This window comes from Rattus norvegicus, chromosome 3 (genome assembly GCF_021556685.1).
Source record: "Rattus norvegicus strain SHRSP/BbbUtx chromosome 3, alternate assembly SHRSP_T2T, whole genome shotgun sequence".
In the NCBI taxonomy this organism is placed as follows: domain Eukaryota; kingdom Metazoa; phylum Chordata; class Mammalia; order Rodentia; family Muridae; genus Rattus; species Rattus norvegicus.
In genome coordinates, this window is record NC_141536.1 from 142,858,707 (window position 1) to 142,875,604 (window position 16,898).

General features: G+C 46.7%; 1 protein-coding gene and 1 long non-coding RNA gene across 3 annotated transcripts in view; one reads left to right on the forward strand and one right to left on the reverse strand.

Annotated features, from left to right (window-relative positions):
- Positions 1–16,377, reverse strand: part of Snta1 (syntrophin, alpha 1) — a 30,150-nt gene extending 13,773 nt beyond the window's left edge. Inside the window, exons 1-2 of one of the 2 annotated variants that reach the window (XM_087653394.1) lie at positions 15,955–16,377; positions 12,160–12,345 (exon numbers count right to left, since the gene is read on the reverse strand). In XM_087653394.1, the coding sequence (XP_087509520.1) occupies positions 12,160–12,345; positions 15,955–16,246 (478 nt within the window). In that variant the 5' untranslated portion in view covers positions 16,247–16,377. 2 annotated transcript variants of the gene reach the window in all.
- Positions 2,261–5,232, forward strand: LOC147995764 (uncharacterized). The gene is made up of 2 exons (XR_015684733.1): positions 2,261–2,365; positions 3,165–5,232. It is a non-coding gene; the product is annotated as an uncharacterized LOC147995764 (long non-coding RNA).
- Positions 16,378–16,898: the final 521 nt, after the last annotated feature.

Here is a 16,898-nt window from a genome sequence, read left to right on the forward strand (position 1 = left end):
TTTGAAGAATACAATCTTATTTTACTTCACCTGTACTACAGATGTGGAAGGGAAGCAGCGTTTAGTAAGATTCCAAAGGCATATGAACGCTTTCTTCTAACAGTAGCCCTACCTGGAACCACACTCCAAATACATATTCACGGGATCGTAAAAAAAGGATACCAGGGTTGTGTAGGTTGCAAGATCCTGTGAGTGAACAGCACAAAACAAGATGTGAGCTCCCTAACTGTCAGACACCATTCTACCCTGGTGCTTACATCCAGTCCTGGACCAGAAGAACTCAGCCAATATTTGCTAGGTGAATGAATGAGCTAAGCATGGTAGAGCTTGCCTATAATCATGCTCAGGACTCTTTCCGCCATCTTGATGCCTTTGGAAGCCTGCTGGGAACAGGACTTCTAAAAAAAAAAAAAAAAAAAAGTATATCTGGAAGGCTGTGGTGCAAGGCCATTTTTGCTAGCTATAAGCAAGGCCTCCAGAACCAAAGAGAGCACACGGTTCTTCTTTCTTTTTTTTTTTTTTTTTTTTTTTTTTGGTTCTTTTTTTCAGAGCTGGGGACCGAACCCAGGGCCTTGCGCTTCCTAGGCAAGTGCTCTACCACTGAGCTAAATCCCCAACCCACACACAGTTCTTCTTAAAATTGAAGGTGTTTATGCCCGAGATGAAACTGAGTTCTACTTAGGCAAGAGATGTGCTTATGTGTACAAAGCAAAACACAATACAGTGACTCCTGGAGGCAAACCAAACCAAACCAGAGTGATCTGGGGGAAAGTAACTCAGGCCCATGGAAATAGTGGCATGGTTCGTGCCACATTCCAAAGCAACCTTCCTACCAAGGCCACTGGTCACAGAATACGTGTGCTGCTGTACCCATCCCAGATTTAAACTAATGGAGAATAAATAAATAAAAGTAGATTTGGAAAAAAAAATCATGCTCAGGAGGTTCCAAGCAATTACAAACCAAAGAAGATGACAGAGGGCCCATGAGATGGTTCAGCAGACAAAGATGCTTGCAGTTAGGCCTAATATCTGAATACAATCCTTTGGACCCACACAGTGGAAGGAGGAACTTACTCCCACAAATTGTCCTCTGACCTCCATTCATGCTCAGTCACACAGATGCACAAACATCACACACACACACACACACACACACACACACACACACACGAACACACCAAATAAATAAAAATATAATTTAAAAATTAATAAAGTGAAGCCAGACAGTGGTGGTGCACACCTTTAGTCCCAGTGCTCAGAGGCAAAGGCAAGCAGATCTCTGTGAGTTCAAGGCTAGCCTAGTCTACAGAGCAAGTTCCAGGACAGTCAGGGCTACACAGAGAAATCCTGTCTCAAAACAAACAAACAAACAAATAAAGATAACCACAATACACAAGGCACTGTGTCTTCCCCGTGTCCTTTCATTGGATTCCCAGTGTCATCCCCTTGAATAAGATACACTGTTAATCTCATTTTACAAACAGGGACACTGAAACCCAGGTGAGATTACTGGCCTAAGGTCACACTTGCCTGGTCTACATAGTGAGTTCCAGATAAGCCATGGCTACAGAGTGAGACTCTTTCTCAAAAGTAAATAGATAGACAAAATGAACATAAATTTTGAGCCAGATCTCTTAGAAGCAGCATTCTTAAATATTCCTACTACAAGGCATATGACCTAGTTATACCCAGCACTGTATAAAAACAAAATAAACAAGCCAGGTAGGATAGCACACTTGGGAGACTGAGACAGTAGGATTGCTAAGACCAGCCATGTATGGTCTACACAGGGATAACGAGGGCTGCATAGCAAGACTGCCCACCTTCTCAAAAAGAGTTACATATGTCCTTAACTTATCAATAAGCACAAGCATAAAAAGTATCCTGGGAACTGGAGAGATGGCTCAGAGGTTAAAAGCACTGACTGCTCTTCCAAAGGTCCTGAGTTCAATTCCCAGCAAACACATGGTGGCTCACGACTATCTATAATGGGATCTGGTGCACTCTTCTGGCCTACAGGCATACATGCAGGCAGAACACTATATACATAGTAAATAAATAAATCTTTAAAAATAAAAAAGAGTACCCTGATGTAAAAACATCAACAGTGGTTATCGCTGTTAAGGGGATGGAGTCATTGGTTGTTTTGTTCTTATTGTTAAAACATGGTCTCCTGTAGCCCAGGCTGGCCTTGAACTCACGGCCTCTCCTGCCTCTATCTCTCAAGTGTTGGGATTACTTCTGTTTTGTTCTTTTCTAGTGATGGAACCCAGGGTCCTATGTATCTTGGAAAGGGCTCCACCACTGGGCTATATCTCACCCAGATTGTGAGGTGGCCACCTTAACTCCCTGTTGTTTCATTCTGGTGAGTATATGTTGCTTTTTCAATTTTAAGGCACCAACTTTATTTTTCAAAATGTGCCACAGAGCCTAGGAGATGATTCAGTGGGTGAAGATGCTTATGGCCTAGACTGATAATCTGATCTCCAAGTTGTCCTCTGACCTCCACATATGCACTATGACGCGAAGGCATATGTATGCATGCACACACACAAAATATATAAAGAAATAAAGGTTTAAAAATCGAGAAATAAGGCTTCCTTCAACTCAGAAATCCTAGATTCAGAGTTCTAGACTCCCCCCCCCCCCCGGGGCTGGGGACCGAACCCAGGACCTTTCGCTTCCTAGGCAAGCGCTCTACCACTGAGCCAAATCCCCAACCCCCTAGACTTTTAATTTAACTTTGTGTAACAGAGATAGAGAGAGATGTTTGTTTGAGAAAGAGGCTCACTCTGTAACACTGGCTGGCCTAAAACTCACTCTGTAGACCAGGCTGGCCTCAAACACACAGCGACCTGCCTTCCTGGTGCCAGGAATAAAGGTGTGCACCACCACTCCCCACAGAAAGAGCATTTATTGATATTGATCGCGCAGCAAGCACCAAGCCCTACTCTCTCACACACGTCAACCTAATGTGATAGTGAGCGTTGACTGTCGAAACTGACAAGCCTCTGGGCGCATCTGTGAGGGACTTTCTGGATTAGGTTAATGAGGTGGGAAGACCCACCCTTGATGTGGCTAGTGCCATTCCAAAGGCTAGGGTCATGCATGAATAAAGAGAAAGAAAGCTGAACAGCAGCATTCTATCTGCTTATGGACTGCAGATGCACTGTGACCTGTGGCCTGTGACCTGTGACCTGTGACCTTAAACCCTTGCTGCCAGGACTTCAGGACTTCTGTGCCAAGATGGACTGCACATATCCTTCCTCAAATTGTTTTTGTGTGTGTTTGCTTGTTTGTTTGGTTGTTGGTTGGTTTGGGGGTGGGGGGTTGGTTGGTTGGTTTGGGGGTGGGGGATTGGTTGGTTGGTTGGTTGGTTGGTTTGGGGGGGCGTTGGTTGGTTGATTTTGTAGGTGGGAGGTTGGTTGGTTGGTTGGTTGGTTGGGGGAAGCATTGATTGGTTGGTTTGGGGGGGTGTTGGTTGGTTGGTTGGTTGGTTTGGGGGTGAGGGGTTGGTTGGTTGATTGGTTGGTTAGTTGGTTGGTTGGTCTTCGTTAGTTATTTGATCACAACAAGGAAAGAAGTAATTAAGATAAACTAACTTCACCTATTCAATGAAAGGGATTAAAATTCCTTTGTAATGGATAAACTAGACCTCTGAGAGCCACATGCCTTGTAGTTGAAATGTTTAAAAACATCACTGGGGGTAAGGGGAGTGTGGGAGGAGTTGGGAAGTGCACACACCTTTAATATCAGCACTCAGGAGGCAGAGGTAGGTAGATCTCTGAGTTGGAGGCCAGCCTGGTCTATAGATTGAGTTCCAAAAGAAGATTGCTTCTGAGAAATGCGGGTTCAATTCTTATGTTTGTTGTGAGAAAGAGTCTCACTTTGTAGCCCTGGCTTGCCTGGAACTCACTAGGTAGAGCAGGCAAGTGTGACTTAGGCAAGTAAGCTGGCCTGGGTTTCCGGGTTCTCATTTGGAAGATGAGATTAATGGTGTATCTCGTTCAAGGGGATGGCGTTGGGAATGCAACGCAATGACACAGGGAAGACATGCCCAGCACACTGTGGGAACTCAATAAGCAGCGGACACTGCTTGTCGGTCTTATTTCCATGGTTACTTCTTCTCTCATCACCAGCAGAAGACACTCACAAGAATGGGGCATCAACCTGTGTCTAAAGACCAACAGGCAGTTCTCCTATGTGTCGTTGTGTTTAAGGGAGACAGTGGTGTTGGGGAGTAAGCACCCTGCCACTGTACTGCTTCCTAGCCCTAATTCTTTTTAGTAAATTCTATTTATTGTACGTGTCTACGTACATGAACAGCACACATGTGCAGAGGTCAGAGAACAGCTTGGGAAAATCGGCTCTCTTCCTCCAGCATGCGGCTTCTGGAGATTGAACTCAAGTCATTAGGTTTGGCAGCGAGCGCTTTTACCTGCTGAACCTTGTCACTGGCAACATCCACAAGCATTTCAGTGGAGCTCTGCCAGCACTAGGTCACACCAAGTTTTGTCTGTGAGGAGTCACATGATCCAAACTTATGTGTGTGCAGCCAAAAAAAAAAAAAGTCTCCTTAAGAACAATGGTCAAAATAACAGGTCTTTGCATTCACGGGAGACCCAGACAGGGTTCCATTTATGTCTGATCTATGCACAGAAGTCGCTCTGGCACCTAAGGGGCACAGGACACTCAGCTCAGCTGAATAGGTCACCCCAAATTAGCTACATCCACTTTAAAGCTGTTAACACACGCAGCCAAGTCACATGGGGCCCAGCAGTGTCTATTCTCCCAGAGGAGGAGCCAGAGGTTGCTGACCTCAGCATTCCAAGGACCCATAGCAGAAAAGCTCAAAGTTCACAAGCCAGAACGAACCTGGATACCTTCTTAAAGATTTAGGAACAGTAACCACAGTCATGAGCGTTAGCAGGAAAGTAAAAAGGGCCAGAGACACACCCTATTGATAGATCCTCAAACATTCAAGATTCTAGAAGTACAGAGCTCATCCAGCCCTAGAGGAGGGCAGTAGGGCTCAGAAGTATACAATGGCGTCCCAGAAAGCTTCCAGGCTTGAGGAATAGCTCAGTGGTACAGTACTTGTCAGTCATGCACGAGGCTCTCGGTTTGAGTCCAGGCACCATGGGGGTTGGAAGAGTTTCTATCCTAGACACTTGAAATACACTACCTCATCCTAATGAATGGGCTGCCCTGGGCTTTACAGGCATTATTCTTTACTCCTGTGAAAAACAAAACCTGACAGGAAATATCATCCAAGACCGGGGCAATCATCGCCTCTATATCAGATAGAAATCAGTTCAGTTGTAGTCAGAATCTTCTTAGCTGCATAACTTAAGAAAAGTGACTTGCTAGTATAAAAATCGATGATGATGATGATGATAGTGGTGGTGGTGGTGGTGATAGTAATTCTTATTATTCTAGGCTGCCTTTTTTTTTTTTTAGGCTGTCTTTTTCATGAACATTTATTATGTGCTAATGTACCCTTACATCTTTTTCCTCTCCTTTGTTCCCTTTGGTTTGCTGGTTTGTTTGTTTGTTTTTTGATTCAGGGTCTTACAGTTCAGGCTGGCCTGAAACTCACAGGAATCCTCCTGCCTCAGCCTCCTGGATGCTTAGGATTAATAGCATGTGTCACCATGCCCAGCCTTCTACTTTTTTCTTCTTTTTGTTTTCTTACTTAAAATAAAAAGACTGATTTTTTTTCTGTCTGTCTGTGTGGATGAAAGCCACCCTGTATTGGTGCTCACAAAGGAAGAGGGTGTCAGCTCCCCTGGAGCTGGGTTCAGTTGTGAGCCACCCCAATGTGGGTACTGGGGATGGAATTCAAAGTTTCAAAAGAGACCTCCCGGAGAGCAAAGGCTTCTCTTACATGTGGGTTTCCCCAGTGTACAATGTATCTTTTTTTTAAAAACCTATCATTACGGGGCTGGGGATTTAAAGTGGTAGAGCGCTTGCCTAACAAACGCAAGGCCCTGGGATCCATCCCCAGCGCCAAAAAAAAGAAAAAGAAAAAGAAAAATCCTATCATTACATTTTTCAGAAGCAGGGCTGGAAAGATGGCCCAGCGGTTAAGAGCACTGACTGCTCTTCCAGAGGTCCAGAGTTTAAGTCCCAGCAACCACATGGTGGCTCACAACCACCTGTAATGGGATCTGATGCCCTCTTCTGTTGTTGTGTCTGAAGACGGCTACAATGTACTTAATAAATAAAACAAATAAATAAATCTTTTAAAAAATGTTTTTTCAGGGGGAGTGGGAAAAAATGTTTTTTCAGGGGGAGTGGGAAAAAATGTTTTTTCAGGAGCATAGCAACTCTATATTTTTTTTACATGAGTACACTGTATTTATATCATTCCTACCCCGACAACTCTCCTCATGTCTTCTTCTATATACCCTTCACAAATTCATGTTCTCTTCCTCTATAATTACATTATATATATACATATATATGTATATATACATATATATACACATATATATGTATGTATGTGTATGTGTATATATATATATATATATATATATATATATATATATATATCCCATAATTGTTACCCATATGTACACGAGTATAGGACTGACCACTTTGGCTTGGGTGACCTATCAGGGGGCTCATCCCCAAAGAAAACTGACTCTCCTTTAGTAGCCAATAACTGCTTACAGCTCTTCAATAGGGGCAAGGCCTTCTGAATCTTTCCCCCATCCATGTTGGCATGCCAACCTGGTGTGCTCTTCTTCTTTTTTTTTTTTTGTTGTTGTTGTTGTTGTTGTTGTTGTTGTTGTTCTTTTTTTCGGAACTGGGGACCGAACCCAGGGCCTTGCGCTTCCTAGGCAAGGGCTCTACCACTGAGCTAAATCCCCAACCCCCGGTGTGCTCTTCTGAGGGAACCATATTGGTGAGAGTTCACGGTTGCAATGCCCCTATCACATCCAGAAGACTATCTCATAGCAATTCCCTCAGCCCTCTGGCTCCAATAATCTTTCCTGCCCCACTGCCCCTTCCTCTGCGTCCCTTGGTCCTGGGTATAGGGTTATCTTACAGGTGTCCCATCTGAGGCTGGGCACACCAATGTCACTAACTCTCTGCCCCTTGGCCAGCTGCGGTTCTCTGAATAGCCCCTGATCATTGCAAAAGGAAGTTTCTCTGAGGGGCAGTAAGAGCTGCACTTAGAAAGCACATGAAGTCAGCATCCCTTCTTTATCCCTTAAAACAGAGTCTCACTGTGTTGCCCAGGAGGACTCTGAACGTCTGAGCTTAACAGATCCTCTTGCTTCAGTCTCAAGAGTACCTGTGATTACAGGTTTGTTCCACCTTGGCCATCTTTTTTTTATATGTATCTTTAAAAACCATAATCTCAGTGGAGCATGATGGCACACACCTTTAGTCCCAGCACTTGGGAGGCAGAGGCAGGTGGGTCTCTGTGAGTTCCAGGGCTGCCAGGGCTACATAGAGAAACTTTGTCTGCTGGGGGAGAGAGAAGGAGATCTCTGTGTGACATGTAACTTTCCCACTTTGAATAAAGCACTTAGACTATTAGCTTTTACTGTGCCTTAGTATTATTTTTCAATGCATGACAGATTCACTGTCACTGTCAGTATGCTCATCCAAACTGGAAAAGGAACGAAAGAAAGAAGGGCATTTTCCTTGCAGGCATCGCTCCCTCTCCTCCCTGGCCTGGTCTCCAAGGGCCCAGGCTAGTCCTGGCATGAGCTCTGTGCACACAATGGGCCTCTCTAAGCAGCAGACAGAGGCGTGCTGGCCCCAGCTTGCACCCAGGCTCTAGTTACAAACATGTCCCTGTGGCTGAGAACAGGCTCAGAAGATTTGGGCAGATCCCTGACTTAGCAGGAAAAAAAAGTTCTAGGAGGCAGGCTGGGGTGGCTGAGGCCTAGCTGAGCCCCCAAGCTTGGGCCAGGGAAGGAGGCTTATGGGAAACACCTGGAGTTCCCTGGTGACACCTGTTCTTCCAGGACATTCTCGGAATTCTATAGCCACCAAGCTGCCTTGCCAAGTTTACATCCAAACGGCAGACCTGCCTTCCATGGCTCTTCCAGGAGGCCTTCAGAGTAGGCTGGGGAAGCTCAAAACAATGGGACCGACCAATGATTTGGCTCTCGGGAAACCTAGGCCCCAGCAAGCTCCTAAGAGTCCTAGATACTACTTGGGAAAGTTGAGTGCCTAACCCAAACAAACTTCCCAAAGTCTCAAGCACAGCCCAGCATCCTCCTGTCCTCCAAGCTGTTCAAATCACTCCTGCAGTGCATTTAAGCCCAGTTCCCCACCCAAGACCCCTCCCTCCATGTCAGACTGTTGTCTGCCTTGAAGAGAACTCCCCCTCTCCTTGAGGTGCTGGCCTAGAGACCAGGTCAAAAAGACTTCATGGCTGGGAACAGAGCTCAGTGGTGGGAAAGCACCTATTATGTGTGACCTTTTAAGTTCAGCTCCAGGATGCCCACCACCACTACCACATCAACACTAAAGGGAGCTGGAAAGGGGGAGAGAGAGAGAGAATGAGAATTCAAGTAAGACAAACTGGAGAGTAGAACACAGTGATTAATTTATATAATCCTCCACAGGCAGTGGAGAGACTTATATGCATCATTAAAAATAAATATAATTGGGGTTGGGGATTTAGCTCAGTGGTAGAGCGCTTGCCTAGCAAGCGCAAGGCCCTGGGTTCGGTCCCCAGCTCTGAAAAATAGAAAAGAAAAAAAATAAGTAAATAAATATAATTTTTTTACAAAAACCCAGGCATGGGGCTGGAGAGATGGTTCAGTGGTTAAGAGCACTGACTGCTCTTCCAGAGGTCCTGAGTTCAATTCCCAGCAACCACATGGTGGCTCACAACCATCTGTAATGGGATTTGATGCCTTCTTCTGGTGTGTCTGAAGAGTGTATTATATATACAGTGTACTTATATATAATAAATAAATCTTTAAAAAAACAAAAACAAAAACAAAAATCTAGGCATGATGGTTTAGCCTGTAACCTCCATATTCAAGAGACGAAGGCAGGAGTTCAAAGTCAGCCTGGGCTACTTGAAACCACATCGAATAATCAAAACATACAACAAAGGAGTGGGAGATGCTTCAAGTATCTCTTGGGTTAGTATTCTTTTGTTTGCTTTTTGAAGCAGAGTTTCACTGTGTAGGCCTTGGCTGATCTATCACTATGTATACCTGGCAAACTTATAGAAATCTACCTGTCTGTATCTCTGAGTGCTGAGAATAAAGAGTGTGTACCACTACAACCAGCTGCTATTATTCTTCTAATAAGAAGTATATATATGTATGTATGTATGTATGTATGTATGCATGCATGCATGTATGTATGTATGTCTTTGTGTATGTCTGTGTCTATATGTGCCACATGCTCATAGAGGCCAGAAGAGGGCATTGAATCCCTAGAGGGGGAGTTAGAGGCAGTTGTGAACCATTAATCTTGGTACTGGGAACTGAACTTGGGTCCTCTAAAAGAGCATCAAGCAGTCATTGAGCTGTCTCTCTGCTCCCTCCCTTCCCTCCCTCATACCCCTCCCCTAGAAGACCCAGGCTGGCCTAGCCAAGGATGATCTTGAAGTTTCGATCCTCCTGCTTCTTTCTCCCACCAAATGCCAATGACCCAGCCTTCTCAGAATGACGTATGTGCTACAAACAAATTGTTCTCAACCTAAAGGTGAGAGGATTCCAAACATAGCTCCAGTAACACTTTGCCATCTACACACTAAGATTTCAAATAGCAAGTCAGATGACGTAACACATGCCTTTAATCCCAGCACCCGGGAACAAGAGGCAGTCAGATCTCTGTGAGTTCAAAGCTAACCTAGTCTACATAGTGAGTTCTGGGACAGCCAGGACTAAATAGAGAGACCTTCTCTCAAAACAAACAAACAAAGAATCTCAAGCAACGGAAGCTGAAGGAGCTTTACCGTCGTCCACTGCAGGGCAATCCAGCAATCCATCTAGATGTGAACAGTCCCGTGCGCACTCCTGCTGCCATAAACTCAGCCATATCTTCCTGTCATTTCTTTTACTTTATCCCATCAAACCATAAGCTTAAAATAAATCCTATGCCCTTAAAAATACAATAAAATGTGACATTTTGATGAACATCAATTGTTTCTTTTTTTTTTTTTTCTTTTTTTCGGAGCTGGGGACCGAACCCAGGGCCTTGCGCTTGCTAGGCAAGCGCTCTACCACTGAGCTAAATCCCCAACCCCACATCAATTGTTTCAAATTGCATCACTGACTATAAACATTAAAATGGTAAGATGTCTGAAGGGAGAAGTCTCTTACATCCATAACATGTATGATCCTGTTTGCTGACTCTGCTGTTAAAGTATGACTGATGGAGGCTGGGGATATAATTCATGGTAGAATGCTGCCTTCTATATTAGATTTATGCATTTTCTTATTTTTATGTGAGTATTTTGGCTGAACATATGCATGTGCACCACTTGCATGCCTGGTGCCTCCCCAGAGGTCAAAAGAGGCTGTTGGATCCCTGGAACTGGTGTTTTAGATCATTGTGAATCACCATGTGGGTGCTGGGAATCAAACCTAATCCTCTAGAAGAGGCACAACTGTTAAACCATCTTTCCACCTCAACTCCTTTTGTTTTTCCTAGAGAAAGGGTCTCACAATGCAGTGTAGTTGACCTGGAACTCCCTAGGTAGAACAGGCTGCCCTTGATCTCACAAAAATCTTCCTGCTTCTGCTTTGTGAGTGCTGGTATTCACTGCCTCATGGGTGAGGGGGCCCCGGGGGGGTGTGGGGGTATGTGTGTTACATATAGAACTGATTGGTATCAATACTACATACACTAGTAATCCTAACGCTCAGGAGGTGAAGGGAGGAAGAGCAGCTCAAAGTCATCCTCAGTTACATAGGGAGTTCAAAGCCAACCTGAGCTATATGAGACACTATCGAAACCAAGCCAATGAGGGTCTGGGACAATAGCTAAGAGTGGATCAAAAGAAGACCCAGGTAATATTCACAGCAGAGTGCACAAATATACAAGAAGGCAAAACACCCATTGAAATAAGATCAAAATTAATCTTTAAAAGTGGCAAAGGTCAGGGGGCTGGAGAGATGGGACAGCGGTTAAGAGCACTGACTGCTCTTTCAGAGGTCCTGAGTTCAAATCCCAGCAACCACATGGTGGCTCACAACCATCTGTAATAGGATTCAACGCCCTCTTCTGGTGTGACTGAAGACATTGACAGTGTACTCACATATATAAAATAAATCAAAAAAAATTTTAAAGTGGCAAAGGTCACCCAAGGTCCCAAAGCCTCTTTATGTGTGTGTCATCTTGAAGACCCTTTGGAGAAAGGTCAGGCTTGGGGTCTGGGACTGACTTCAGCAGCTTCGCTAGCCATGGTATTGTCCGTCAGCCTCCGCCATCTCTCCATTCCTATTCTGGGCAAGAGGCCAAAGCTGCATTCCTCGGGCCCCTACAGACTGGAGCAGACACAGTGGAGTTCGAGGAAAAGGCTGAGCAAAGCAGAAATCTCCTGAGAGTGTCAAAAGGCAGATAACCACATCAGGAGGCTTTCGGGGGTGGGGGACAATGGAGAAACTGAGAACCAAGGAAAGTGAGACTCTTCAAGACCACTCATGAACAGCTTTGCAGAGAACCATCCAAATAAGGCTCTCCTCAAAACGCTGATCTTCACTGGATATGATAGGATACTACATACTGGCCGGATCTCAGGATTTCAGGATCCCTGGATGCTAAAAGAGCCTGAGATTAAAAGCTACGGTGGCCCTTCAGCAAAGAATCTTAGTTTTTCTTCCTGGGTCCTCACTCTCGTCTTTGACTTAGCACTCAACAGGCACCACATCCTGGTCACAACCCAGAGAGCCGGGAGCTATGTCCCCACTAAAAGAGGAGATTAAGGTTCATAGAAAGGAAGTGATTTATCCAAGACCACACTACTAATGGGTGAGAAAGAGTAAATACTACTTAGTTCCGTGCCTACTCTCCTCCCAGGAGCCCACACCGACCCCAGGTAGGTCTGATTCTATTTTCATGCGCACATCCCCTTAAGGCCAAACTGGAGCCACTTGGGGCCTTGGGGAAGGAGAAAAGAAATGAAAATAACCCTTCGCGGCCCTCTGGGTCCTGTGTTCCAGTACTTACCCTCCAACACAACCTCCTTGCCCGTCTTCTTGAGGGCCTGTACTGCTTCATCATGGGTGGCAGAGGACAAATCTTCACCATTCACAGAGAGGATGGCATCGCCGACAAAGAGGGCCTCCGTCTGGTCTGCTGCCAGCCCCTTGAAGATCTTGGAAATGAGAATAGGCATCTTGTTTTCCCGGCCTCCTGCACACAGGCACAAAAGGAAGAGCAAACTGAGGCAGGTGCTTCAAGCCTTGGGAAACTTATCAAGGCGAAACTGACTCCATGCTGGGAAGAGAGGCGTGAAAATCAGAAGTAAAGGCATGGAGAATCGTGACCATATCCCAGCATGCAGGGGGCTTAGGGAGGAATGGATCGCCTTGGGTGCAGAGCCACCTAGAGATATAGCCAGACAGGCTAATAATATATTTTTTGAATCCGTAACACTGTAGTTTGGCTCTGGATCTTTTGTTTAAATGTTTTGTGTGTTCACTGTGCTATTGATTTTTTTAATGTCTTATATTTTAAGCAAGTTCCCACAGGATGAGAATTTATTGATAACCCTCAATCTGGATTTAAGAGTAGTGATTGTTATGGCCTGAAAGGCCCTCTTCTATAACCTCCAAGTTTTAATCCAGAGCTGGGTGTGGTATAGAATGCCTGCTATCCCAGCCCTACGAAACGGAGACAGAGGAAGGGGGTTAAGGACAGCCGGGGATATATAAGGTCATCTCAAAACTTAATTAATCAATTAAATGGGCTTTGTTAACCAGGAGTCACTCTAGAAGGGGAGGCTTTAAATTCTAGAGATTTGAAAAGCATATCTGAACTTCATCGCTGATATAAGAAAGGAATACGTTTTACTAGATTACTATTAAAATCCTAAATGCCATTTTAAAAATGTAACATGTATTTATTTACTTTGTGTCTGTAGGCATGCATTCAAGTACACATGCGCTATATTTAGCACACATGTGGAGATCAGAGGACAACTTGGAGACATTGGTTCTCTCCTTCCACCATCTGGGTCCTGGGGTCAAACTGCTCATCAGTCTTGGCAGCAGGCACCTTTACTCCTGAGCCAGTGGGTCTCACCCTGGCCTCCTCCCCTTTGAGGGGGTCAGGCCAGTACCATTTCACGGGGACTGAATATCAGATATCCCTTATATTGAACATTTACATTATTATTCATAGCAGTAGCAAAAGTGGAGTTATGAAGTCACAATGAAAACAGTTTTATAGTTGGGGACCACCACAGCATGAGGAACTGTATAAAACAGTTGCTGTGGGGGTTGGGGATTTAGCTCAGTGGTAGAGCGCTTGCCTAGGAAGCGCAAGGCCCTGGGTTTGGTCCCCAGCTCCGGAAAAAAAAAAAAAACAGTTGCTGTGTTAGGAAGGTTGAGAAGCACTGCTTCTGAGCCATTTCACCCACCCTCAGATGCCTTTTGCTTGTTTGTTTGTTTGTTTGTTTGTTTGTTTGAGACAGGATCTCACTATGCAGCCCTGAGGGGCCCGAGACTTACTATGTTCAACAGGCTATAAACTCAGAGAGATCCACCTGCCTCTGCCTCTGGGGTGCTAAGACTAAAGACATTTGCCACCACACCCAGACCAAATATCTTAAAATAGTCAGCTGGGCTGGGCATAGTCGTACTTGCTTTTAATCCCAGTGCTGGGGTAGCAAAAAAATAAAGGATTACTGCACATTCAAGACCAACCCTTTACACATACGTCGTTTCAGGACAGTACCAACTACACAGCCAGACACAGTCTCCAAAAGACTCAAGTCAGACCCTTGAATGTCATATTTCTGGCCCATCCTCAAAGTACAGTGATGAGAGATTACTGGCACTGAGCAAGAGGTCACTGTCTCAAGGTTATATAAGTCGGTGACATTTGAGCCTGGAACACCTCTTCCAACCCCCACCCAGGCCCGACAGTTGCTCGTGGCACTGCACAAGGCTTGAGGCCTAGGAGAGGAAGGTGTTTCTATTTATATCTAGCCTCCCCCACCTAAAAGTGGGGACTTCAGTTGCATTTGAAGCTCTGACCATTCCCAGCTGCCTCACGAACTCAGCTGGACCCCAGAAGGGAAGTTACCATAGCAACAGGAGCACAGTCTTCAATCCAGGAAGAATTGGATGAAACTGTTACTTTCCCCGAAGTCCCATAAACATGTCCTTCCAACACCTGGAAGTACAGATTTGAGTTGTGTCCCTGTACCTTGGCAAGACCCTGCTCCTCTGAGGGTTGGTTTGTCTGTCCGCAAAGTGGAACTTTATAGAACTTTAGATCCTTCCTGCTCTGACACACTTGAATGTATTTTTTTTTTTAATTGGTCTGTTTCCTGGGCCTATCATAGAGTTTGGGATGAAAGCTTGCTCCCTGTCTTGACAATTGGGATTGGCTGCCTGGGAAGGGTACTCCATGGACGGATTCCCCAGACAGTCTTTAGGGCAATAATGCTCTATAATTAAGATTTAAATCCTGGTTCTACCATTCGCTAACTGATCCTGGGGAAATTATTTTTCCCTTCAGAGTCTCAGTTTCTTCGCCTGCAAAACTGGAGATTAAACTCATCACTGATGACTAAACTCACCTTTCACCATTGATGGTCAAGATGAAATAGACCTGAAGTGTAATGGCCACAACACCTAACACACAGTGGCATTCACCACCATGCTCATTCCCTAACCTGGGCCAAAAGATCTAAGCGAGGTACCAATAAACACAGCTCCCTCCAGGGGGCCTGAGAATGCATGGTCACTTTCAATCTGGTAGAGGGTCAGGAATGGTAAGCCCAGCAGCTAGGTACGAACATAGATTTTAAGCACCACATTTAGTTGCTTTGGGAGTCCCTCCTGGCCTCTTTTTCCCACACATGCTGGCAAGCCCTTCCTCATCCTATAGTTACCAAACCAGACTCAGATGGGAAGTGACTTGTGGATGTTCACAGAGTTCTAGAACTCCGATGGTTGCCTGAATGAGCTGGAGAAGTCGTCACTCGGTAAAGTGCTTGCCTAGTGTATAGAAAGCTCTAGGCTTGATCCCCAGCACAACATAAACCTATTTAGCGGCCCATCCCAGTAATCCCAAACCCTCTGGAGGTGGAGATAGGAAGATTAGACATTCGGTGGTCTCCTTTGCTACGTAGTGTCTATGAGGCCAGCATGGGATACACAAGACCATGTCAAACAATTGTCATTCTTGAAAACTAAGAATTCTCAGGAAGGAAAGGCAACTCTGGGTTCATTCTTTCCATTAGAACTCCCAGCCTAGGCATACAGCCTCGGGAGCCCAAGATGTCTTGGTCCTTACTGGCCCCTTCTCTGTTACCATGCCTGTGCCTCCTATCCATCCCTGGCACCCACATTGAGCTCCCAGACTCCAGGCCTCTACCCATTCACCTAGGTTGTGTCTCATGACTTCCCCCTTGTCCTAGCAGTGTCCCAGGTCTCAATTCCCTTTCCTTTCGCCGCCGCCCCCGCTCCCCGTCTGTCTTCCCGAGGACCCTCCTGCCCTTGGTACCCATAGCTACGGTTTTGCTTCAAAACCGAACTAAGCACCTATGTCCTTGGTGCGCCCCCATCCTTCCACACTTCTGAGTCTCCTGTAAGACACCCGAACTCCCCAAACCCCTTCCGACCTTGGTGCTCTTCCCTCACTCTGTTCCTTCCTCCCCGGGAGACTCTGCTCCGCCCTAGACAGGTTTTCGGTTACCTAGTCTCAGTGCCCTGCCAGCCCCCGTGATCCCTGAGAGCTCCGCAGCGACACAGACAACACGACCCCGTGCCCTCGGTGCCCCGCACCTACCCTTGATGCTGATGCCGAGCCCGCCGGCGTCGGCCTTGCGCACCGTCACGCGGCGCCGCTGGAGCAGCAGCGCCTCTGGCAGCTGTGGGGACGCCGCGCCGGGCTCAGCGGCGCCGTTGAGCTGCGCGGGCTCGGGCTCCGGGCCGGGCTCGCCGTCGGCGGGGCTCACGGTCAGCGCGTCCTCCGCCAGAGTGAGCAACACCCGCTGCCACCGCTCACCACCCGCCCCGGAGCCCGCCCCGGAGCGCAGTTCTAGCAACCCGGTGCGCGGAGCGCGCCTGCCTGACGCCATCTTCGCCTCGAAGTCCCAGTACGCTGCGCTCGCCCGGTCCCGCCGTACCCGGCCCGCTCCGACCCAGCGCCCAGGGCAGAGGGCGGCGGGGCAGCAGAGCCAGCCGCCACCCTTCCCCGGGCCTCGGGGGCGGAGCTTCGCAGGACAGGCTGTCGGGGGCGGTGCTAACGGGGGCGGGGCCCCGGGAGAAACTGAAGAGACGCTCCCCGGTAATCTAAGGATGTGCTGCGGGGATCGCTTAGGAGTTGGTCAGAACCGCGCTCCCGCAAGGCCACAGTTAGAGGAGGATGAGGGTGGGGTGCTGTTCGGGAACATAAAGGGGGCCGGGTTCTGTGAATGGGGCAACATAAGAATCCGGTTCTGTGTGCCGTCGAGGATTGGACTGTGTGTAGCTCGTGGAAGCAGAAGGACAAAAAAAAAAAGAATCAAGGGTCCTGGGGCAGAGCTGCCTGTGGCGGGACGGTAGGCTCCAGGGACTCTGCAGACAGAGTTAAATGAGCTAAGGAAGAAGATGGTTTCCCATAGGGAAGATGTGTGCCATAGGGAGAGGGTACCAGCGGAGGTCTGTTGGCGTGACTCAGCTTGAGGGTGCGGCCTCTAAAGATGTAGGTCTACCCTACCCACCGGGAGGAGAAACGCCACTCCTTTGAGA